Source organism: Syngnathus acus, chromosome 1 (assembly GCF_901709675.1).
Source record: "Syngnathus acus chromosome 1, fSynAcu1.2, whole genome shotgun sequence".
Classification (NCBI taxonomy): domain Eukaryota; kingdom Metazoa; phylum Chordata; class Actinopteri; order Syngnathiformes; family Syngnathidae; genus Syngnathus; species Syngnathus acus.
This window is the reverse complement of record NC_051087.1, coordinates 2,782,502-2,808,169: the sequence shown is the minus strand read 5'-3', so window position 1 is coordinate 2,808,169 and position 25,668 is coordinate 2,782,502. Positions and strand designations below refer to the sequence as shown.

At 46.6% G+C, this 25,668-nt stretch overlaps 1 protein-coding gene across 4 annotated transcripts in view; it reads right to left on the bottom strand.

Moving 5' to 3' along the window:
* The window catches only part of bnc2 (basonuclin 2), a 105,896-nt gene that overhangs the window by 35,221 nt on the left and 45,007 nt on the right, over positions 1-25,668 (bottom strand). The window contains exon 1 of one of the 4 annotated variants that reach the window (XM_037263860.1): positions 1,013-1,392. The exons of the other annotated variants lie outside the window; for them this stretch is intronic. Within the exon in view, the coding sequence (XP_037119755.1) occupies positions 1,013-1,024 (12 nt within the window). The 5' untranslated portion in view covers positions 1,025-1,392. Of the gene's footprint in view, positions 1-1,012; positions 1,393-25,668 lie in introns of those variants that run through there. 4 annotated transcript variants of the gene reach the window in all.

Below are 25,668 nucleotides of genomic sequence, written 5' to 3'. Positions count from 1 at the left end.
GGCACACTTTTAACTAATGAGCTCTGACAAACTATGAGTCATGTGTCACTACGTATCATAGGAATATTCAGCTGTATTACAATAATTGTTACTAAAGCGGGTACACGCATAGCAATGATCGGCCCGAATGTGAGCGATTCTGCTCTCGTCTGATCCAAGTCGGCGAAGGGATGATAATCTCTGAAAGATCATCCAAAACGATTATCCTGTGATCCCAATCAGCTCAGAAAATGATTCAAATTGAAAATGTGTGGTCAGTGTTTCATGAAACATGAAAAGTTGACATAAAGCCACAGAAAAAATATATTTTTTAAATTATTTTTTAAAATAATAAAATATATATATTTTTTATTATTTCTTAAAATAATTAAATGTATATATTTTTCTTATTAAAATAGGACCTTGAAATAAAATATTCTATATTAAATCGCAATATAGACAGAAGGATGCAATTAGATTATTTTTCAAAATATTTCAGCCTTAATATAAAAACAGCCGCCTCTGTCGATTGATTTATATTTGTATTGCCATTGACCCTGACTGCTGTCAATCAAAGTATCTATTCCCAAACAAAGGCAGATAATCACACATCAGCCATATCGGTTGTTTACATTTTACCCAGAAGACATTTAGCAAACTCTAGCTAGGATGTTTTCCAATTTCGCAACATACTTGAATGCAATAAGACACAATATGAGTCAAAGGATTATTCGTGACCAACACACACACACACATAGTTCCAGTGTGACGGCGACAGGAGGTCACCATCGCTAAGACTCGTCACAGTCGCCTGCAGGGTGTGATTACAAACTCGCACACTCCCACATTCCTGCTAGTGCAAACACGCACACACACACATAAACACAACACACACAAGAATTCCTCCCCGAGTCAGCATGCAGCATCTTGAAGCAGCAGATTTGCTTTCACAGTATTCACGTACAAAAAAAAAGCGTTCCATGGCAAAAACCAACAACACAAAAACAACGCAAACATCTTTAAGCTCGTTTACCTCCGCCAGCATCGCGAGCAGACGCGTTCAGGTGTGCGGCGAGCGTCGACTTCCCATGTTTACAACAATCCCAAAGAAAGTGATGAAGGGAAGATAGGAGGGGAAGGTGAGGCCCAACCAGTGGCTACATGGCGCCTGGCTCCGCGACAAAAAACACGTTGTCACTCCCAAAAGCAAGTGTGTGCGTGTCTGCTCAGTGTGTGGAAGGGAGACGGCGTGCGAAAAGGAAAAAGTCCATCTGGGTGTTTTTTTTTTTTTTTCCTTTTTTATCAGCCTTACAAAGTTCACAAGATAGAGGGGACAAAGTGGCGGCTAGACGCTGTTCCCGAGTCACAGGGAATTATTATGCTAATGTATGCCCTAGCTAACATGACGACAAGCAAAAAGCTACATTCAAAAGGTTAGCAGTTATTGGCGATGAAAAATTGTGACAAAGGCCAGATCGTGAGAATCATCATCCTCCGCTTCCGCTTACTTTCCCCACTCTGGTCAATTGCGTGTTAACGTTTCACCGCATCCTAAAGCCGGCTTGCTAATGAATGTCGTGCCTTTTGCGCGGGCCGGCGTTAAATCGCCTTGTAAAGTGTTCGCAGCTGTGACGCTTTGCCTCGCCTTGGCAATGGCATTGACTTGGGGTGGGAGGAACGGTGGTCGGCGAGTGGAGGGGGGGATACATATGTGAGTGCAGCTGGGCCAGGGGAGGATGGGAGGAAGAGGACGAGCGAGGTGATGGTATGAAGGGATGAAGAGGAGTTGGCAAGAAAAAAAAAAAGACCACAAGTCTCCGTGTTTCCAGCTGCTTTTCTCAGGGGCTCGGTTTCCTACCCCCCTCCTCTTCCTCGCTTGTTTTTTTTTTTCTCTCTTCACAAGGCCCTTCAGGTCCCAGGTTGCTTGAAGAATCACAAACACACACACACAGTCGCACTTGCAGCCTACCCCTTGCACGCCTCACTTTGGGCCATCTTTGTTTAGACAGGGCTCAGGAGTTCCAGAAAAGCTCTCTCAGATGTGCTGAAGTAAGGGGAAAAACAAAACAAACTGACCCACATACACACACACACACACACACACACACACACACTCCAAATGTACCAACAAGTACTTTGCACTCGCACATGTGACACACACATGCTAACACATGTAAGAGCCAAAATAACATTTTTAACCGCAAAAATCACCCAAAAAGGGGCACGGAGGTAGGCTTTTTTTTTTTTCAGGGTGTTGCTTCGTCGCTGTGTATGTGTGTGTGTCCCGATGGCTGGATCACAGCGGCGCGGTGGGCCCGGAGCATACCTCGACATGTGTTACCTCTTTGTAATATTGACTTTGTTATAGCTAGACGAGTGGGAGAGTCGGGCCAGAGAGCGGGGGCCTTGCAGTAGTGGGGCCCCCCGAGTTGGTTCGCCTGAAAACAAATACCTGAACGAACTGTGAAAATAGAAAACACAGAACCACAATGGCTTGCCAGAAAAAAAAAAGAGAGAGAGAAAGGGACGGGATCAAATAAACTATAAAATTCTCACTCCCCCGACGTGACCTTTTTATTGTTGCTTGGATTGCGTTGGAGGTGCGCTGTTTACGCATTGTTCTAAAAAAAAAAAAATCTTTTTTTGGATGAATCGTTTATACAACAACCACGTTCTCGAAACTTTATCAACTAAATCTTCATCAGCATTTTTTTTAAGAATATTTTGAGTTTGTGGATTTTGTGAAACTTTATCAGCATTTTTTTAAGAATATTTTGGGTTTGTGGATTTTTTGTTTTGAAGATAAATGATTGGATGTTTATAAACCAATTGACTAGTTTGCTGCCTTAAGCGCACGAGTCGACATCAGCTAGTCTGTTAAATATGACAATTAGCAGGTTCATTGACTGCCAATCCACATATTTTGTCACTAAATCAATAAAGAGCGGTTGAAAATGAGGAAAAGGACCCGAATGAATCCGGACACGAAGCGGGAGCAGGCACGTTGTGTTTATTTGCAGAAATAAAAGATTGATTATCATCTTCGTGGCGGTCCCGCGAGTGCAACTCCCATCTCGTCTCCCTGCCCGTGACTTTTGCTTACGCCTTTGAATAATAAAGGCGAGCCATTTGAATATTCCCTCTGTATTTAAAAAGGGGGGGAAGAAAAATATGTTTGGTTTTTTTTTTTTATAACACGATGCGGCGATATTAGGCTTGCTAATTGGGCTCTTTGGACCTTCCCAATAGAAAGGCGAAATTAATTACTTATGTCGACAAAATGTCAGACACGTCGATCTAATAAGTACATCTGTTTGCAAGCCGCCTTGTGGCTTTACTCCCTTTCGTGTGTGTGTGTGTTTGTGTGTGTTTGTGTGTGTGTGTGTGTGTCCACTAGAGTTGTGTCTAATGAAAGAGACACTCACACAAAGCTTTGACGTCCTCCTTGTGCTCTTCTAATATTCAACCCGGCTTCTCGCGCTAATCAGCCACTACGGCATCGAAAGCGACTCGAGTGTGTGTGTGTGTGTTTTGCCATGCAAGCTCATTTTATACGCTCAAACATGCCACTTTGTAATTATTTGCATGCCAGCTCGTGTTTGCGTGTCTGTCACGTGTTTGGGGGGCAGCCTTTTCCCTCGCTTTTGGCTCTTTCTCAATAAAAAGCCGTCTCAGCCCTTTTTTTTTTTTTTATCAAGTGCGACGAAAACGTTGACTTGCACAAGATGATGACGAGCCCTTGAAGTGGAAATTAGACTTCGCTAACTAAGTCAGCAAAGTCTGAAGACCACCAGACTTGTGGTCACACATCAGACCTCACCAAAATTTGCACAGCATGGTTAAAGTGGCTAAATTGTTTTTTTTCCCCTCCCTCCCCGCCTCAAAAATATTCTGTACAATCCAACCGGACACGATATTAGGTAGACATACCGAATGTCGAAATCTGTTTTAATGTTCAGTCTTGATTGACACTCTCAGAGGCATTCATTTAACGATATGTTTTCGTATTGCGGTAGCAGTTTGCAGTCAGGCTGCACGGTGACCTCGTGCTTAGCGTGTTTTCCTGCAATTCATGAAAAGGTTCATGATTTGAATTTCAGCTGCGGCCTTCCTGGGTAGACTTTGCATGTCAGGTTGGTTCATTGAAGAGTGTAAACTGTCCATAGGTGTGAATGGGAGCATCAAGGCTATTATTGTTCTTCAAAAAAATAAAATAAAATATTAAACTACAAAAAAAAAACTGAATATGTGATTCAAGAGATGGATGAATGGATTCTTAATAATGGAATAAAAAAAAAAATTCTAAATGGAAAACTAAATAACTACATCATACAATTATAATAATAATTTTTTTTTTTTTTTACATTATTTTTTCAATACTGTATATTTAAAAAGCTAATACTAAATCTCCAAAAAATGAAATATTTTTGAAAATAAATTACCGCTATCTCAGTGGGTCAAAAAATTGGAAGTGGCTTTCAACTCCAAGCAGAGTAATCAACTCTCTGACGCTGTCAATGAAAACACGTAGGCATGATTTACCTTCCTGCATGCTGCTGGGGCGCCGCCCCGAGGGTCCCGGCCCCGCCGCAGGGCGGCGAGCGACAGCTTGCGCAGTGATGCTCCAGCGATAGGCATCATCGGCCTCACTGCAGACTAATTGGTCCGCCGCTCCTCTGAGTGGCCTCGCTAATTAATTAGAAAGGCAGCCGAGCTGAAATTTTTAATCAGGACATCGCCAGCAAAAGCGAGGTGCGGGGGAGGAGAGATTTGGGGGGGTGGGGTGGTTGATGGGGGGTTCTGCGACACGCATCACCTCATCATCCTGTGTAATCCACCTGACACTGATCCCCCCCCACGTCGTTGTGTGAAGTGTCGTGTGTTTAGATACTCGCATGATCTGGCGCCGTGATAAGAGAGACGATTACATTTGAATTATGAAGAAGCGGGAATAGCCCAATCGTCAAAGTACGGCATGATCAACCATCAAAATCAATGGTAGTATTTTAAACATTACGTCAAATACTGTTGCTGACACATCGATTATTTTATGACAGGATTTGGTGTAGCAAGGCTAATGAAAAACAGTCACACAATCTTACTGTAAGAATTATACGCTTCTTAGAAAAACAGTCGCTCGGTTTCAAGTTGTTTGAGTGACAGGAGGTCGGGGGAAAAAAATACTTTTGGGACATAGTCTGTTAGCGGAATTATGGCTAACATGCTAAAATGATCAGCTAGACACACGGCTATCTGTTGATTGGTCCAAGAGAGTCTTGGAATGGAATGTCCATGTAAAATGAAGAAAACATGTCTAAATGACATGTAGCCATAGCAAGCTAACATCGCGCTAACAGGTTTCTTTTTGTCAAAGAAAACCAATTCACATGTAAGTTATCGATCCCAAAGTATATCACATTGTGTAATAGTTGACAAAACCGTGGTAGAGAATTCATAAACTGTTATAACAAGCAACACCTCTCCATTGTTCCGCTCCAATCAACCCGCCCGTCTTATCGTCCAAAACAAACACACGCCGCCATTTTTTATGGCTTTGTTTCACAGGTCGTTAGGCGGAAGGAGGAAAATTAGTTTTCCAGACGGCCGCATTATTATTGTAACGTTATGACGATCATCTTCATTAGGGCTGTGGTCGCTGGCGTGGCGAAACTAGGCGACGTATTCATGTAACGTATGTTTTAGAAGCCATTTCCGGCTTTGAAGGTCTACTCCAAAGAATCACTGGGGTGGCTTCTCCGGCTCGACTTATTTGATGGGCATGAAAGAAAAGCTAATGAAGCAGCGGCGCCGCTCCCGGGCCGGGTCCTCGCAAGACAGCTTTGCTGTGCAGCTGCACATATGCTCCCGAGGCAGGACGGTACGCGCCCTGTCGCCGGGCTAATTAGCATGTGTTAGCTGGTGAGAGAGCGCCAGAGAGCGAGAGGGGCGGCCTTGTGTGATGTGTACTGAAGTGGAGTAAAACACTGGGGCAAGGACTGCACTAATGGCCCATTTCCTCCCAGCGGGGGCCCCTCCCTGACGCCTGCGCACGCGCTGGCATCGGGGCAGCCACGGGGCGCCCGCCGGGCTGCCAAGGCGCCAGCGGGGGCAAAGGTACGCCGGCGACCGGCTTGGTTGTCGTCGTTCTAACACACTGCGCCGAGCTTTGTCACGTAACGGCGGGTGACAGCGACACGCTAATGCATGCTAATGCATTCACCGGCCTGTTAAAAGCAAAACAAGTAGCAAAAGTGGGCCAGCTTTTATACACAGTACATTAAATTGAAAATGGTCAATAGTTAAAGTCACAAATACTTTTTATTCTAAAAATGAACAAAAAAATGGAAGCTAAAATTCCAGTGAAAATTTCCAGATATTTACTCGGGGAAATTTCTGGCCCTTTGGTAAACCGACTTGTGCGAGTGGATTATTTACAGGAGTGCCGGCAGCTTGCTTGGCACTCGGTTAGCAAGTGGCGAGTGTATCTCTGTCAGCGCGAGTAAACAAACAATGGCGACATGCATTTGACAGAGCAAACGGCGCCGCCGCGCACACACAAACACACGTAGACGCGTGCACAAGGGACAGTGGGTGGAAAAAAGAAGACGAGACATGGGGGGGGCATCCATATTTATGGGGCCTTTCTAGCGTTTGTCCCCAGGCCAAATTGTGTGACTACACTCAGCTAATGTCAGAGCAGCACTTAAAGCAGCATGTCAGGGCCAGCGGGGAATACACGGGATGGAACACACTTTTTTTTTTACACAAACAAAAAGACGCTCTCGTGTTGTTTGCTTGGACAATCCTTCGGTGACGCCAACAGACACATTGTAACTGAGATTTTTTTTTTTGCCTTCTAGATGTCGGCAGTGTGACGTTCAGGCTGTCAGGCAATGAATGAGAAAAAAATACAGTAATTTATTGTTAGTAAAAATCCTGGATTATTTTTTGCTGTTTATTTTAAGAGGGGGTCGTGTGGCGCCAATTTTCTGTGTGATTTTAGAAGATGTGGACCCATGTTGGTGTGACACGAGGGGCGACATTGGCATGGAGGTGTTCATCTATACTGGTCTGGAGTGGCCTCATTAACTTTGGTCACCTGTTGTGTCGATCAAGTGTCGCTTTGGCCCGGCGCAATTACGTGTCCACGGAGACTATGGAGGCTTAGTTTCCCACCGAGGGCCTTTGATTTGACGACGCGGGTTCCGCCAACCATATATGAGCAGTTGGGGAAGACACTTTGCAATCGAGGCGAGACCACCACCTTCGCTCTCACATGATTAGGCGTGACCGTATTTGGGCGTAAAATATCTCAGTGTGGTGTAAAATTAGCCCCCCCCCCAAAAAAAATCCACTGTATTTAAGTCCGTCCTCTTTCCTTTCTTCCAGTGCCAGATGCTAATAAGGCGGCTAATTCTATTAGGACTTTTTCCAAATCTAAAAAAAAGAGAGTGAATGGAGAAGGGGATAAAAAAAAAAAATCTCCTGGAAGGGGCTTACAAAAGAGCCGAGTTGTTAGCAAAAGACTCTGATCCGAGGCTGGCGACTACATCGAGGTCTCTGAAGTGTCTGTCACCCTGATCCAACCAGGCGAGAGCGCTTTGTAGCTTCCGCTCCGTCGGCCGGCCTCGCCGAGGAAGAAGAGCGGTCTCGGCGCGCCTGTAGCTGCAGGTGACAGCCATTTTCTTTTTTGTTGTCAAATCCTGATCCAGCCTCGACATGAAAAAGCTCCCCTTCCGCGGACTTCCTTCCTTCCTCTCCGGCGGCCTCAAAGGCTTAGATAGCGAGCAAACGAGGCGCTGGCTTTCACTCGCCCGCCGCCACCTGCTGCCTCCCGACTCTGGTTTATAGATCTGAGTACGCTCTCAGGAGGAAAATACAAGTCAAGCCATTGTCATTTCAAACGGCCCCGATAAGCAGACACCGAGCTGCCCACTGACAACTCTGGGGAACCGGCCTTGGCTTTGACTGTTAGCTCCTCTCTCGCTCACTTCCTCAGTCTTTCTTCCTCTCAAATGCATCCCCGTTGGAGACCCGGTTGTTTGTCTCCTCACTTCTGGAACTGCCGGGAGGGAGGGGGCAAAGAGGAAGAGGAGCCAAGGTCGGCTTTCTCCGCATGACAGTTCCCTGCCTCTCGACAAGAAGGGAAATCAATACTTTTGTGGCGCTGGGCTCTGTGGAACGGCAACACTGTCCAGACGCATCCTTGAACGACAATCGTGTTCTGAGAGAGCCACAAAAAGTCTTCAACATAAGTCAGGTGATTCATTTCATGATTTGCCACGATAAGTGGATTTCTGTCAAAGTTGAGGTTCTGACAATTTTGTCTCAGAAGAAAAATAGCAAAAAAAAAAACCTCAAGGTTTCTGACTTTTACCCCAAATGAGATTTTTGGGTTGTAGGCTCTTTGAGACTCTTTAGTGAATTATCTTGATACCGAATCAGCTGGAATAACCAAATGAGAACAAGCGCAATTGAAAACAAATGAATGTAAATTTGGCTAAAAGGATTTTGCAAATGTGGGCGATGCTAATTGCCTGCGAGTAGAAGCCACTCTTTGGCACCGAGCTGAGCCGGGGGGGGCGCTCGTTTTCAAGACGGCGCTAAAGCCTATTATGCCTCTGTATGCTTTTTTTCGCCGGGCAGATGGACGCCGCGAGAAGGAAAAGCGCGTGCGGTCGTTCGTCCCATACCGATTGTTAAGCCGGCGTGCACGAGGCCAATTACCACTGGCGTCCTTCAGCAGTCAAAGCGACTAAAACTGCTTCCGCCCCTACGGAGGGGGGTTGGGGGGGGGGGGGGCACGATCGACCGACGTCCCCTCGTCCCTCTGCGGGACGCGCTGAGCGTGTGCAGGCGGATCTCCATCGACATTATCTCCCTCGCTTGCCTCGCTTCAGCCGGCGTCAGGAAAAGGCATCAAATGAAACAGCCACTTTAATGAATTAGATATTGAGCTGTTCATTAAAAAAAATCAAAGTCAGCAGGCCAGACACGATGTGGAGTGTAACCCGGGGATGAACGCTTCTTGTTTAGCGGGCTCATAAAGCGATCTGATGACTTTACCGAATGTTGGCCAGAAATGTTTCATGTTCACGAATTAGGTGACTCGGCTGTATTTTTCCTGGCCGGTTGCACTTTAGCGGGGCGACTTCTTGACGTTACACGGAGAGTGGAAGAGTAACGTGATACGTGCGCACAGGAAGATATCTGTTTTGCTTGGACGGACTTGCGGGTCGGGCCTAAAATCCCGCAAGCCGCTCCCACGACTTTGGATTTAGGAAGCCTTCTGACAGACGAGAATGATTTGAATCAAATCAAATGGACGGCAATCAGACGGTGGAAGGCAAACAAAGCAGGATGAAACTATTTGTGGTTTATGGTTTATCGATGAGGAATGGGATTTGGTTGCCACATCTTGAGGTGTCTTGGCAGCACTGGCGGAGCTAAAGGATGGGCTTGCGGGGGCACTGCCTCCCCCGGGTCAGCTCGTTGACATTTGGGTATTTTTCGCTTTTTTTTTTCCCCCTTCTGTTTTCCATAAAGAACATATAATGAATGTTTATCAGCATTTTCTGACGATTTTATGGGTTATAAATAAAATAAATAGCCTTGGCTCTCCATGCCCCCGAGGATCAAAATCGAATTCCAACTGGGCGTTTACATGAGCTCAAATCTGCTCGCCTGCTTATTTTGCTTTGTTTAAACATTTTAGGTCATATTTCTGTTCCTCAACCAAAGGAATGTGTTCAAATGCCCACTCCAGTATTGACAAGACTGAGACAAAATTCCACAAGCCCAACATCCTCCCTGCCATCACTCAGATTACTTTTGCCAAAAAAAAAAAAAAGTAGCCAAAAAGAGGGGACCACATGAGCATTGCACATCTGTACACATCTGTACAGTGTCAGCGGCCTGCCTGGCTTGCCAGTGATCAAATAACGAAAAACCAGCACAGCGGAAATAAGTCGTCTGGAGCTCGGGATGGAAAAAGCCCACTTGTCGTCTCCCGAGGAAGAACGAGGAAATCTCAAACAAGAACCCAAAACCCACTCTTGAGCGTCGTTTGTTACAAAGCGCTGAGCTTCGTCGCGAAAAGGTGGCCATTTTTTTTTTTTAGCTCGGACACGCAGGGTGACCCTTTGCGGATTTTCACCCCAGCCGCCTCCCACCATGCAGCTCTGCTCGCATCCCAGAAGCCTCCGGGGTGGAATGGCGGCGTGCCAGTAGCTGTTGCTGTTGTTGGCAGCCGCTATCCTCCGTGGCCTCACTACTTACTTGTGTTGGGGCATAACATGATACACGCAAAAGGCCGAGCGGAGTGCAGCCGCACGCACATACACAAATGGCGTGCCGTGCGTGCGTGAGCCTCAACACACGTAATTATGCACAAAATCACTCGGCTCGCCACTCATCCAGAGACGAGCCGCGGCCTCAAAGGAAACAAGGCGGGTTAAAAAAGCCCCGGCGTATCCTTGACGGCTTCATCTGGTTCCAGTTTGGTGCAGATGCTCGGCTTTTTATTGCAGCGCTTCTTGTGTTTCATGGCAGATTTAGTTGGCGCTTTGGCCGTTGCTTGCTCCAATGGTGGCACGGCTCCTTGTAAACTGCGGCCTGACCAATAAGGCACTTTGTTAGCCTGACCCGTTGAAACACATAAACACCCGCATTGTCGACGCGTGAGTGTGTGTGTGTGTGTTTGCGTGTGTGTGTGTGTGTGTGTGTGTGGAGTGACCCAGCGTTAATGCCTTGACCAGGTAATTGTCCTGTTTGCCGCTGTTGGACGTTGACGTAAAGGCAACTTCCACGCAAAGCCATTATTGTGTGTGACGCAAATTTGAGAAAACTATTCTCTGTATTCCACTTGAGTGTTTGAAAAGCTACACAAACTAATCACTTGATATTTTTTATTTTTTTTTATACAGGTGCCCATTGGCCCCTCCCCTAAACTCACAGAGGACTAAGGACTGGAAGTGGAAACCAGCTCGGCAACATGTGGAATGACGTAAACACTAACTCACTTCTATAAGAATGAAGAATGCTGATTTCAACAAGACAGAAAATGAGGAGGTATAATGTGTGCATTCATATCAGGAAATTTGCTACTTACACGCTTTCTTGAAGTTAAATGAAACATTAGTGATTGCACGTTGCCAAAAGGTAAAGATACAAATTTAAGAGGCAGCTTTAACCCTTAATCCAAATACTCCACACACACATTTCACCACTGTGTGTGTATATGATTTCGTAGCGGGGCGCTGAGTGGCGCTTAACTGGCTCGTTGATGGCTTAAATGATTTCATCACTATCAACGACGGCGACCTCCCTCCCGCGTCGCTCTGCCAGATGCTCGGGGACTCGCTCGAAACTCAATCCGACTGTTACTTTGAATCGTTGTACGGCTGAGATCTGTAGCGACCGTTTTTTTTTTTTTTCCTTTCTCATCCTTCCGCAAGGCATCACTTGATAGTTGACTCGTTGTGGAGATGGCATTAGCGTTCTGATGTTAGCGTAGAGTGCTGTTACAAAAAGGATTCCCACCTTAATGACATCATAGTCACAAACTCGCCCCCCCCACCCCCTCGCCATTTATTGCAGCCCAATCACAGGCGGATTTTTCCACTGTGTGACCTGGCGCTTATTTACAGCCCGATGACTAATCAACATGTGTTTTCACTGCGCAGGTACTCCGGTGTCAGCCATTTGGACTTAATACAATAACTGATTGCCTTTAATCACAGCCAAATGTGACTTTATTTTTTTATTTTTTTTTGCTCATAAGTAACACTGAATCACTTCCACATACCTGAAAGTCAAAGAATATTGATTTTACAAGGCTCATTAAGAAAGTCACTCTGAGAGTGAACTTGAGCGTAGACACTATGCGTGTGTGTTTGCATGCACGGTTATAATTTTCCCAGAGCCTCATTGATTCCGATGCTCCCGTCTCCCCGAGAAACAAGAGGGAGGATTATGCGCTCGCAGATATTAGGCCATTCATTTCGCAAGCTTACATGTGAAAATATTGACGCTTCCCAGACGCGCCCGACGAGATCCTCACCGTTCCGGTCGTCGGCCTTGGAGAAATAAATTTACGCCGCATTGATATGCTATCGATTTGATAGTTGTGACGAGGGATTTCGCAAGTAAGCTAATGTATTGGATTTTGATTTAATTATTTAAGTCCCCAATTGATAGGAGTATTCTAGTATTGTGATAAAAGTCTATTTTGGAATCCATTTTGCCCAGCTAAGCTACTGTAAAATCCTCTATCTTAGCTTAGCCTGTTAGCATCTAGCTAACAGTTAAGCAGCTCCACGCAACTCCGAGAGATACTTTTTCTGACAACGATAAAACAAGACAGACTAGCAGGAGTGTGATTTATAGATTTAACCCCCAGGTGATGTACTGCCCCCTATTGGCTTGGAATGCGGTTATAAATCTGGTGTCGTTAACTCATTCCTTGCCAGGTGTGTAGCTTTATCTTTTTCATATGGGAGGGGAAAGCAGGATCTAAAAAATGGCTGGTATTGATTGAGTTCATCGCTGCATAAACATGAGTGGGATTGAAAACACACACACAGATACACGATAAGAAAACATGCTTCCAGTGAAAGGGAACTCGCGTCCTAGCATAGCGGACATGGGCTAGGCAGTCTGGAAGGGAACAAAAGAAGCGGGTGAGAGTGCAAAGGTTGTCACACATTCGTCGCCGAAGACGGAGGGTGGAGGAAGGTGGTGGAGGGTGTCAGTGGGGGGGGTTGTGTAGGGGATTTTGCGTTCCAGCCCTCTCACATCTGTTATTCGTTTGTCCCGAGCTGGGAGGAAAATAGCAGGAAGCGTTCTGGCGGTGGCGCAAGATGAAAAGACAAGAAAATTGAATAAAAAAACATGTGTCGCGCATACGCCGCCGCTGATTGGACGCGTCCCGCAGAATTATGTACCCTCCAGGGGGGTCGTTGCCAGCTTACACAAACACACACACACAAGGCCGCAAGATTCCTCTCATTCATAAAAAGAGCTTGGCACATTTTCCAAATGGCTTCACATCACACTGTTGTGTCCGTCCAAACCTCGAGAATAAAGTTAAATAAACCTGGAGAATAAAAGTTTAAGAAGGTCCCGAACAGTTTTACAACCACAACATCAGTGCTAATTTCTCTTCGCCGATCTATGAAGTTTCAAACCGTAAGCTAGCATTAAGATACCGTACTTTGCTTCATGAAATAGTTTGATTGAACGTTTGTGTAAACAACTTGAAGCAAGCATGCTGGGCCTTTAATTCTGAGATTTTCTTTACGGTAAGTTGGACAGGTAAGAAGCATGTCCTGCTGTCCAACAGTTTAATTAGTACTTCCCATTGAGTGTGACCAATAAATTGGCTCATTTAGCATCGTTGACATACGTAATGGCGCTGTTCCATGGCCTGGATTAAGACAGCATGTGTATGTACAAGCTTTACTTTTGACGATGCGTGTGCTGTGCCCGCATGTTTAATTACACTTCAGCTTCGCTTTGAGGCAAAAGCAAACAGTGCTATAATTACCGGAAACACCTGCTTTAATTTTTCATGGAAATCTACCCAGCGTCTGTGTGTTCATATATATTCAGAAGAATATTTGTTGCAAATAACGTTCAGGTCCAATTTCACCTTTGCAGTGTCTCATTTCGAGAGACATCAAATTGTTGTTTCCCACCCCCACCCCTTGTTTACTTTTGAACAAACACACCTTTGAAATATTTATAGTTACTGGGCCAAGGAGACAAAGGCCTATTAAAAATGAGCAACATGCCATTTCCATTCTTGTTTGGTAGTTCATTATCATATTAGTTAGTATTCAAGCACAAAAGGTTCTGGCTTTGACTGTGGTTGTCATTAGTTTAGCTAGCTAGCTAGTTATGTCGCCGTATTCCACATATGTATGTGCTGAAATCGATTTCGTTGTTTGACAGTACGCGAGGCCATTACTTTTTTGCGAGGATCTGGATAAAGGTTGTAAAACAAGATTATTGTTAAGATTTTTTTCACCCGCCGCAGCTTGAATTTGGGGAAGCCCGGCGGGTCAGTGATCCAACAGATTAGGCAGATGGGGCAACGCAGTGAAAAAAAGATGCCTGATGTGTCGTGTGTGTGTGTCTCAGCGCATTCTCTGGTCTTGATGGAGGTCTGTGCTCTACTGACAAGCATAGTTTCACTTTATTGGATCAACTCTTGCCGTGTCAGCATCATCAGCGACAAGAACATACGCACTCGACGGCAATATGCTAACACGCTATAAGCCCCTGACAGATCCACACACACGTTTTGTGTGTGTGTGGGGGGGGATACTTGGAGCTTCTCACATGCTTTGCTGCTCTTTGATATGTGCCACTCATTAAAAATAGATGGTGAGCAATCATTACAGGCATCGGAATTAATCTAATTAGCCCGGCGCGCTCGTTCTCTGCAAACAGAGAAGCCACCCGGCCCTCGGCGGGCCGTAAGCGCTACCTCGCTAGTCTCGGGGAAGGAGGCAGTGCGGGGTCCGGGGTGGGGTGGGGTTGAGATAATCCGCCTTGACTTATTAATACGCGCAAACAAGATTTAGCTCCTCAAAGCAAACAAATGATGGTGAGAGGAACAAGAGGATGGCGGTGGGGGACAAAGAGCAACATGGAGGGAAAGCGAGCAGGCGGGGATGAATTATTTAAGCCATTGTGGACTTGATACACATTGAAAAGTGCAGCTACTCGCAGTAAAACCCACTCAGGGATTGAAGGGGGGGGGTTCTTTTCTCTCTCTTGACACAATCATGGAAAATACCTTAATTGATTTGGCGTTTTGGACAATCCCAAACAGCGTGAGGAAGGAAGGCTCCTTTTGATATGAAATCACTAGCCCCTTTCGAACTCACAGCTCAGTCTTGACACGGAATAAAAGAAATCTTGCGTGTCACACGGCTAAATCTGTAAAGCCCTTTTCCGTCGTCACTTTGGCTCAAAGGGCTTCTGGGTATTTTACATTACGAAGTGCAAACTGCCCTTTTTATGTTCACTGCTATGTGCTGCCAGGGCGTTTTGTCTCACAAGCTTTCACAAGTCCTCATTCAGCACAGTTGCAGATGCTCAGTGATGCGCGAGTGGAACGGACAAAAAAAAAAAAAAGCGTTCATGAAGGCATGTGTGAGTTGAACGCTTAAAAATTCTCGTCAGGAGACAATTTCAGAATTGTCTCGCCCTCGTTGCTCGGAAAGTAAAAGCTACTCTGCGAAACAGGGGAAAAGTGTATTTCTTGGATTGGGCCCGCGCTCCAATTACACGGACATTCTTGGCACGGCTCATTGCGCGCGGCTAACACGGTACGTACCCTAGCCAAAGAACTTTTCGGGACACTTATCAGAACTTGTGACACTGAACTATTTGCAAAACACACAGAAAAAGGTTTGTTTTCTTGGCAGGCTCTTCGGAGCGTGTCTTTGTTCTTCCTCTCCCTCGCACTCCTCACTTGCGGACGGGAGGTGAAGGAATGAGGGAGGCAGAGCGGTAACACGCGGTACCATGAGGAGCCCGAGGCTGGCTCTCCCCCCCCCCCCCCCCCCTCACGGGGCGAGCGCTCAACCGGCCGGCAACCCCGCAGCGCACACATGCGCAAAACGCAATCGAATAATATTATTATGTGTTATTTTCAAATCATGCGAACGTTTACTTGGAGTATGGCGCGGTAGAAAAGGCTGGCAGCTGCCGGTCTGTGGTTTCTGAACCAGGTGACGCATGTACACGTCTAAACGAAAATAACTTTTTTCATCTTGGAGAAGAAAACACGGGGTGTGGCGCATAAAAAATGAGTTTGTAGATTTGTTTTCTTCTTGTTTGTGCTTAAATTCATCTTTAATATCTTTTGTGAGGTTTGTGAGAGCCAAATCACTCATTTATGGAATGAAATATTCATTCTAGTCATTTTCATCTTTGTTAGAGCGAGCGTTTTTTTTTTTCTTTTCTTCAATGGTTGCGGCGCATGGAAAAATCTGGTGGCTTCTGGTTTGTGTACTCACACACACACATACTACACACAAACAAACACACACACGCCTTGTCTCACTTCCTTCCTCACTCGCTGTCGGCGCGGCACGCTGTGCGTGCGTCCCGCTCTGCATGCGTCCCGTCATATCTCCTCCAGCGCTTGATTGTCCCAACTCGCGACGTCTCTTCCTGCCACCGGCCGCAGTTTAGAGGAAGTGAAATCCTCCTAAGTGACTTGTCACTACGCATCAGCCTCAGGCCGAGGCGGCAGAGGCGGCGGAGGCACCCCCCCTCCACCCCCACGCTATCTTCTTCCTTCAATCCCTCCCTCCCTCCCTCCATCCCACTTTCTGCCTTCCTCTTGCAGAGATTCCCCACTTCTGCTTTCTCTCTATGTTGTGTCTTGCCCCCCCCCCCCAATACCACTGCGGTCACTCTCTCTACTCCCCCCCCTTTTTCTTTCTGTCTATCGTCAAGCCACAGTCACAACATCACAAGCTGCTCTCCGCTCACTCCTTGTTCCCCCGACTCGACTGGAAAGCAGGCGATGAGTGACTTTAGAAAGGTACACACACACACACACTCGCCATATGTACAGTAGGGCTTAAGCCTAGGTGACCTTCGAGTTGACCTTAAAATGTCACAACTCGGTGATGCATGCGTCACTCTTTCAGTAAGTCATGTCTAAAATTCCCTTAAGTCCCATTGAAAAGGTACCTGTAGCCCCGCCCCCTCCCCCCCTCTCCATTGCTTAATGGCTTCATCTTTCAAGACTTAGATGAAGACGCTGGCTAAGTGAAGCAAAAAGCTGAGGTGGGGAAAATAAAAGGGCGATATGTCATTAGCGAGCGAGCGGATTGCGTGTTTGTTTTGGTCAGCGCCAGGCGTGTTTGCTGACGTTCCCTTAGCCAGAACGGACGCTTTATGGAGCGTTTCATTAGAGCCGCCAACAGATCAGGCAGCCATCAATCTATCATCCCTTCACCAATCATGTGCGGCCGGGGGCTGGACTTAAGCGAGGTCAGGAGGGGGATCGAGTTGTCTGGCAGAGATGGACACTCGGCTGGGAAAAGGAGGGGAGGGGGGGGGGGTCGCTCACTCATCACTTGGACGTCGTCCGAGTGTGTGTATGTGTGCGGTTGTGTGTGCGTGTCTGCGCGAGACCAGTAAAGGGTCAGGCTTTGGTCACCAGATGGTAAATGTTTGGGCTGGACCACAGCAAGCAAGTAAGCAGGGGGACTGTCATTACTCCCCTTGAATCTCTCTTTTCGGCCTCACACAGTCGATCATAGCCAACGCACGCACAACGTGAGCGATGGGTGATAATGGAGCAGACGCTAGCAAAAGACCGCTCGGTCCCGACTCCAACACGGCAGAGCGATGACTTCCGTACCTTGCGTAATCTTTTCTTGTTAAATAATTTTTGATTTTTTTTTTGCCGCGCACGTCCGTGTACAATGACAGCACCAATTTTGCATTTTAAATACATAAATAAATAGATTAAAAAATGAATAAATAAAGTTCGTTTGCTAACGTTGTTCCTTTTACGTTCTTTCAAAACAAAAAAATTCATTTCGTCATTCAACAGCGCTCAATTGCACTTGTTAACGACAGCTCCTGTTACCATGACGACTGGGCGGAGCTAGCAGGTGGCTGGCTACCTGTTGAAAAATATTATTTTCACTCATGGAGGCAGCACTTCACACTAATGGTCCAATTTTTCTGAGACCACTTCCAAGTCCATTCGGTACTGAACCGGACTGTTCTGCCGGCACGGTATTTGATCTGGTTGAGGTTTACATAGTGAGAACTGCGCAGGAACTTGTCACGGTGTGTGGCCTTACAATGTGCAGGCGGCTCGGAATATAAGCCCCGCTCTTCATGCGCTTATTAAAAAGCAATCCCCCTTCGCTACACACGCATAGTGCTTCCCTTTCACTCTCCAAATCAGCGACATAACAATGTCGGCTGGCCCGTGTTACGCGCGGGGGCCGCCGAAGGGAGCAGCTGGACCCGGAAAAAGGGGGATTTGGGCCAGGACAACCCAGGGGAGAGGGCGTTTTTGAGTCGACAAATCAAGACATGAGCGATGGACAAGATGGTGAAAATAGAGATGAAAAGTCAGTAAAAAGCAGAGGGAGGAGGGGGCGAGGGGAAAAAAAGTAGTACCGGCAGCCGCGACGCCAATTCAGCACTTTAACAAATCGATGCCCCTTGAGGAGCACCGTCGGCACCCTCACAAAGTGCGAGCGTGCGCGTGTGTGCGCTGATGGTGTCTGTGTGAGGTCGCAAGTCCACATTAAGGCCCGATAATGTGTTAATTTATAACTCCAGCAGCCCGCAAGCCGGCCTTATCCATCTGTGTCAGCCGCTAGGCCCGGCGTATTCATCATCCCGAGCCCAGAAATGAGCGCTCCGCTGAGATTAAGCCACTCGCTGGCGCAATTTCTCCTTCCTTCCTTTCTTTCTTTATCTATCGCATCCTTCCACGCCACCGCTGCCGTTTTCGCTGCTCTCGGGTCAGGGTGATCAATTAAGCCCTGTCAGAGGCCACTAGCGCCACCACCCTGCAGACATCACTATCTACCCGCGCTTGGGCTCACCCCCTCCCCTACCTCCGCCCCCTCCCCGCTGTATGGGTGGCTCCGATCATGACGATCGCCGGCTGAATTGACTTTTATGAACTCGTCCTGTGTTATTGACATAACAGATTGTGGCGCGAAACAATGCAAACGTGTGTGCAAAAATGGGCTTCGTTTAAGGGGGCCCCTGACGTGCATAAATCTGCGACGCGCAGCTCCGTCTGTCATAACACGTCTGGAGTTGTAATTACCTCCACCAAGGATATTTTCAGGGCGCTTGTATTTTTGACAGTAAAGCGGGGGACACACTTTGTGACTTTCATCATTGGAGCTCATACGTTGGACCGGGTCAGCCCGTGAATAAAAAAAAATGAGAATTTCACATGGCTTTCAAGATAATGCATCAAAAATGAAAGTTTGGAACTGCTCGAAAAGATACTTACAACCTTATTAAAGTTGTAGCATGAAATGAATACCAAGTCATAATTTATATGGAAATGTCTCAAAAAACCGACCCAATTTGAGAGGAAAAAGAAATTCAAAATTGCCACAATGTGTTTCGACCAGCATTATGTCATCCAAATTCGAATTGTTAGCCCATTTGGTGATCTAGTCTTTGAAAACCCGCTGCAGAATTTCCTGGCGTGTGCCCGTCACGGCAAGTGTTTGTCGGCTTTGTGCAGGTGGCTCGAAGCGAGCGGCAGCACAGCTCTAATAGCACACAAGGGGGAGGAAGTGATCAATACTCACACTCTCAATTCAATTTCACCGCATCACCATCAGTGCACACAAACACGGCCGAGCGTGTCCGCGTAAGCAGACTTGATGCGAGATAGCATTGCCGAGGGGGGGGCACATGTCGAGTGTTCATTTTTCTACGCGTCCGTCCGTCCGAGCCGGAGTGGCGGAAAACGGCGGCGGTCACAAGGAGTGAGACGAGAGAAAGACAAGCTGGGAATTCTACCTTTAAAGTGTGCATCAGGAGCGGAGAAAGGGAATCTGCCCATTAAGACTAAGTGGATATCTATTAGATCACCGAGGTAAAGGAGGTGGACATTTACCATCAGTGCAACGCACAAACAAGCCAACTCGGACCCTGGAGTGTTTTATTAGGCTCGGACAACTTTCTTGCAAACTTCATGAAGGGTAGTGGTTGCCGCCATGTTAATTTCACATATGCATTCTGATAATAGTCCAAAAAATGGCGACCTTGTGACATTTTCAACTCCAGGCCTGACATGCATATGCCGCACGTTTTTTTTTTTTTTTCTTCCCCTGCATGGTTGGCGCGTATGCGTACTGTGTCTCCTTTGGGAGCCGTGTGTGGAAGACATGTGTGCCTGGGACGTCACCTCGCTAAGAGTGAAGGCCATTAAAAGACCATCATGAGTCACCGCCCAGTCCTGTGAGATCAAACAAACCCTTTGGCCTCTCTCTGTCTCTGTCTCTCGTTCTCTCTCTCCGCTGCCCTTACTTCTTCACCAACTAAGTCCCCCCCCCCCCCTCCCCAAACACACACACACTTGTGCTTATCACTGCGGTACACTTAATCCTTCCTCCTCCCCGCCATCGTTGCGTCCCTCTGGGGGGGGAGTGCAAAGAGGGGGGGGCTCCGCTGAAGGCTAACAAGGAGGGGGCACGTTTGCCACTTATGCTTGCGACACATAATATGGAGCAGCAATCAACTTTGGCTCATCCCTGGGACCCACACTGCAGGGAAATGGTGGGCGGCTTGTACAGAAAGGAGCGGGGGCGGGGGTGGGGCTAAATTAACACTTGACATTCAATACGGTCAGGTCCTTAATTGGCCGGGGCCTTCCTGAGAAGGCAATTTTCTATTCCCCAAACTGCGCCATGTGCCTGTGTCATCTGAGTGTGTGTGTGTGCGTAAAAAGATTTTGTGTGTGCCTGTGTGTGTGTGAAAAGATTTTGTGGGTGTGTGTGTAAGTATGTGCTTGAGACGACAGACACACACGATAGTCGCTGTCTAAGCTGGGCTCGAAGTCCGAAGCAATCGTAGCTCGATTCAGGGTCATCGAGCTCCACGGAAGCCCGATAAGGATCCGAATTTTTCACGTCATTATGTCAATGCGCAAAGCCTCAGCGGCCGACCCGACCATCGCTGCCTGAAAGCGACAAGCAAATAGCCGTCATGCCTGTGATGCGCCAAATTGCCATGAAGGCAGTGTGAAAGGGGCTTAAGGGTGTTTGCATAAATCTACCAGGGTGCACTTGTGGGGGGGGACCCCTGTGGGCGGTGCCCCCCCCATCCCTGACTCTAATGAGGCCAAATGAATTAGCCCGACCCCTCCCATTGCCACTTCCCCCCCCCCCCCTCCTTGCTCCTGGTATACACGTGCACACCTCAATGTTGAACCACTTTCAACCACTTCCTGTTCCTATTTTTTTTTTTTTCTTTCCAGCCTGCCCAGACTCACCCTTGCACTTCCCCGCAGCTCGACTTACACTTGATGTTATTACAGCTTTCAACCTGAGAGGTATTAGGCTTCCTTGAACAGATCTGACAGCATTTACAACACGGGGCGAGTCGACGCCTCTAATCGCCTCTGTGACTTCAGCCTATTACCAATTGATTCCCCCTAACAGACCCCCGACCCCCCCCCCCCCCTCCCTCGCTTTCTCGCCCGTGTCATAATGCGCTTTTGCACGTTCTTAAGTGTCATTCCGCTGCGGAAAGCCGGCGGTTGTTTTGCCGGCCATTCTTATCGATGTCAGCGCTTTAAATCACAGGCCAAACGTTGATCTTTAGCCTCCTGGCCTCCTTTCAAGCCGCGGCAAATTTACGAGGCACCGGCAGAGGAACGAAATACCTGACGAGAAGTCGCCTTTTTTTTTTTTTTTACAAAGCCTCATCAACAAGGAAAACAAAAGTGTTTTTCTTGTTGATGTTTTTGGGGAAGGAAAAACATATCAAATAGATTAAAAAGCATGAAATATTAAAAGCTAGTCCGGGTCGCGCTCGTCACGAGCTGCGGCCGTCCACTTTACCGCTGAGTGTTTCCCGACAATGGAAGAGGCAGGTCGGGCCATTTACTGAGAAAACATCAACAGCAAGTGTGTGTGTGTGCGAACAAAACACCTTCGCCTTCCTTTTAACACACAAACAAAATTTCCCATTTACAGCCAGACAAGATTTTTCACTTTGCCCCGTTGTTCCGTCGCACAATGAATGTCACGAGACGGGTGGGTGGGGGTCCACCGGTGCCCCCCCCACCTCTCTGAGGGAGACATGTGACAACACATGTGGCCCACACACACAAAACCCCCAAAAAGTCACCCGGCTCGGAAAACACGAGCCGCGGGACGCCGACGCGGCCGCATTTAACAGCGGCCATTAAACCTTATTAATCCAGCAGCGCAAACAAATGCTTACACATGTTGTAACAAAACCAAAAAGTAGCTAATGAGATGCCATGTGTGCCCCAAAAAAAAAAAAAACTAGTTTGTGCATAAAGGTTATCTTCGCCTTTGGGAGGGAATAGTCCGTTCATGTGTGTGTTGGCAACGTGCCGACCACGGCCTGTACCACTAGCCTCCCTTCTCCAGAACCTCCCTTCCAAAAAAAAAATCCTCTTTGGGCCTCTGGCCATCACATCTCCATTGCAAGTTTAAAAAAAAAAAAAACAGGACAGAGAAAATGTTCACTTTTGATAATTCACGTGCAAAAAGCAGCGACGGAACAAACGGTCGCAAAAATGCCCGTCATTACCCCCACGACCGTAAACACGCGTTGTAATGATGATGATTTTGAGCGATAATAATAATAATAGCAATCCAGCCCGAGTGCTTTTTTTTTCTCTTCGACAATAGCGGTGGCATTAGTCACACGGACAACAAGACAAATGAAAGCTTCTCTGCCTTGAGAGCTCTCTTGCCACTGCTGATGGGGCAAATTGGCAGCCAGCAGACAGGGAGGGGGGAGGGGGGGAGTCCTCTAAGACACACAAAATAATAATAATTAAAAAAAAGAGCAAACGATTTGCCCGTCGCACTGGCATCGCTCCAGAGGAGAACAAAAAAAAATCAGGAGTTGAGGAATAACAGGAAAAGGGAGAAGCCGGCGTGAAAGTCGGGCCCGGCCGGGTTCCTGTCACTTAGCGCGGGTCACGAGCCGTGTCACCTTCGTCTCAGACGTGCGCTCACGCCGACGCGGGAACGTTTCCTCTCGAAAAAATATTCCCCCCCCTCCCATCCCCGGTCGCGGAGTGCATGTTGACTTGCTGGCACTGTACACGCAAATTCACACATACCTCTGTGTGAGTGTGTGTGTACGTGTGTGTGTGTGTGAGGCTCATTAGACCGCAGCAGGGTGGTGACATCCTGAGCGACACACGCACTTTCTCCTCACATGGGCGACTTGTTTCGCCGCAGGAAACTAGCCAAAAGCGACATAGCAACTCTGAAGTGAAGTTAAAAAATAAAATCCTGATAAATCTCTTTAAAGGTATGCGAGTTGCCTTTGCAATTGGAAAAGCGAATTCTTTAACATTGCGACGTAAAAAAATGCACAACGCTAGCTAACCCGATGTCGTACGAAAGAACAAGTAGCCATATTCTCTCTGAAAATATTGACAAGTTTTCTCCATTGAGTGGTCAATCACCCCAATGATGCCGCCCGGCAAAGAAGTAAAGAAGATAAATATTCATTGAGAACACTTATGTAATTCGGTGACAGAGACTCTCCACACTTCACTTGAGAGACAGCTCCATGTGAATGGAAATATAATGAAGCATTATCTGATCAGATTGTATTTATTGTTTTGTACAGCTTGGCGGTAGCTCACCGTGACATCGTGGCATTTTTAAAAATAAATACATATGCGAGTTTGCCGTCCATTTCTTGGCCCCAATTCCATCATTTTATAGCCTTTCCGCATCGTTTACCAAATTGCGTTTGTGGTTGACGTGTTTTGTCAACATGGCTGTTTCCAGATGGCGGGCCTTAAAAAAAAAAAAAAGACAACGGACCAAATCGTAATGCCGCACATGATCCGAACCATGCCTTGGGTCGTGGCGATAATATATGACAATGCGCATCCCTAAAATTCCTTACCAGGCTTATCTGCGATGACCCGGATTAGCAAACTGGATGTCAAGGTAAGGTTTGGAGTTGAGGTTTTCTGACACAAAGGCTAAAAAAAACCGCCCACGCTGGATTGCCAACACAATCTGATATTTATGTCGGGACGAGTGAAGGATGCATTTGAACCCGGCCATTCCCTTCTCGATCCCAATAAAAACCGCCCTAGGAAAAAGCCTGAAAAACAATCAAGCCACAAATGCTCCCAATATAAAATAGAACACATGTTAAACATGCCATTAAATGTGTGTGTCAGCGCTCTGGCAACAATAACACAAACCGAGCCGCCGCCGTCGTTGCCGCACTAATGGACCACCATTTTTTTTCTTTTTTTATCCACCATTTCAAGGCCGCTGTTTAACTGCGTATAAAGCGTCGATTGAGCCTCTCTTTTGTTAAGATTGAGCCGGATAGAGGAAAGGGTGACAGTGATAGAAGGAGAAGAAGAAGAAGAAAGTCAGCAAAGGGAAGGAAAGCGGTTTTTCTTGCAAAAATCTCCGCTTTCACCTCGCCGCTCTCCTCCAGCCAAGGCCGGCCAAGAGACACTTCACCTCGCACCCGCACACACATGGAGTCCCGGCCAACACACACACACACACACACTCAACCATAAACTCCTCGTGCACGCTCGCCTCGACTGTACACACCCACTCCAGCAACTGGCACAAGAGTATTTAGCCACCCACTCAGAAAAAGAAATGGCAACACACACAAACTGGGTGTCAGCGTACACGCGCACACACACAGTTATAGACACACACTTGACACCAGATACGTATAGACATCCCATATGCTCGTGTTCAACGACCCATCAAAGTCAGATATGGAAATAATAACACACACGCGCACGCACACAATCAGTGTGGCTCATTCTGCACATGTGCATTAAATCTCTGCCGCTCACTGCCGAAGATGCATCGGCAGCACATCTGCAACGCACTCACACACATATTGTGAGTGTATCAATGTGTTAATCGTCACATTATCACTTCCTGAGCTGCTCCAACGAGATTAATGTTATCATCTTGAAGGCATTTCCGAGATGGGGGAGACGTGACATTGTGTAGAGAGAGATTGAAATTTGACCTGATTGTTTTAAAATAAATACAAATTAAAAAATTGGTAATCTGACACATTGACAAAATGGTGGTTGGTTTTCTAATGAAGATGTAAAAAGGAAAAATAATTAAAAAAGCATTTCCAAACTAACAAATTAGACTGCCTGTAAAAATAAGAATGATTTAAAAATGTATCTATCGTTGTCGAAGAACTCGCCGTTATTTTCATCAGACTGATTTTTGCTTTCCCCAATATTCCTTAAAAAAAAGCATATTTTTTTGTAAATAACATGGCAGCCAGCATTAAAATTAAAACTGAAAATGCTTTTCTAAGATTTTCACTAATTACAACACACTATTTTTAATTTATAATAAAAAAAAAATCTGCTGTATAAAACTATATTAATTGATCATTTTGCATTCAAAATTATATTTTTATTACCCTCAACTATTGATTTTTCTGTAAATGATTTTTGCATTTCAAACTGCTATATCTTAATGATATTAAATGCAGAAATGAATACGCGAAGTTCTGCTTGGGTGTGTGTTTTGGAAAAAAGAAAAAAAAAAGCGGGGTTGCTATTTAAGTCATAAAGTGGGGGAAGAGGGCGTGGGCGGGTTGAAACAGTCCCTCGTCCAGGTCTCGGCCCATAGTCGACCTGTCGCACTTGATAGGAAGCCCCGTTACAGCACCCTTGCAAGGAGAGGTGAGACGCTTTTTAGAGATAAAGCGTGCACGCGCAACACACACGCACGCGGGCGAGCACAAGAGCGTGTTTTCTTTTTACGGTGGTGCTCACATTGCGGCAGAGGCGGCCTGCGGCTTTGCGCAAAAGCGCAGCAGCGCGGTGCTTAATGGAGTCAAATAAATAAATAGATAAATAAATGTAAAAAAAAAAAAATAGGCGCTTGGTTGTAAACTTTGCGAGGGTCGATTTTTCGTAACCAT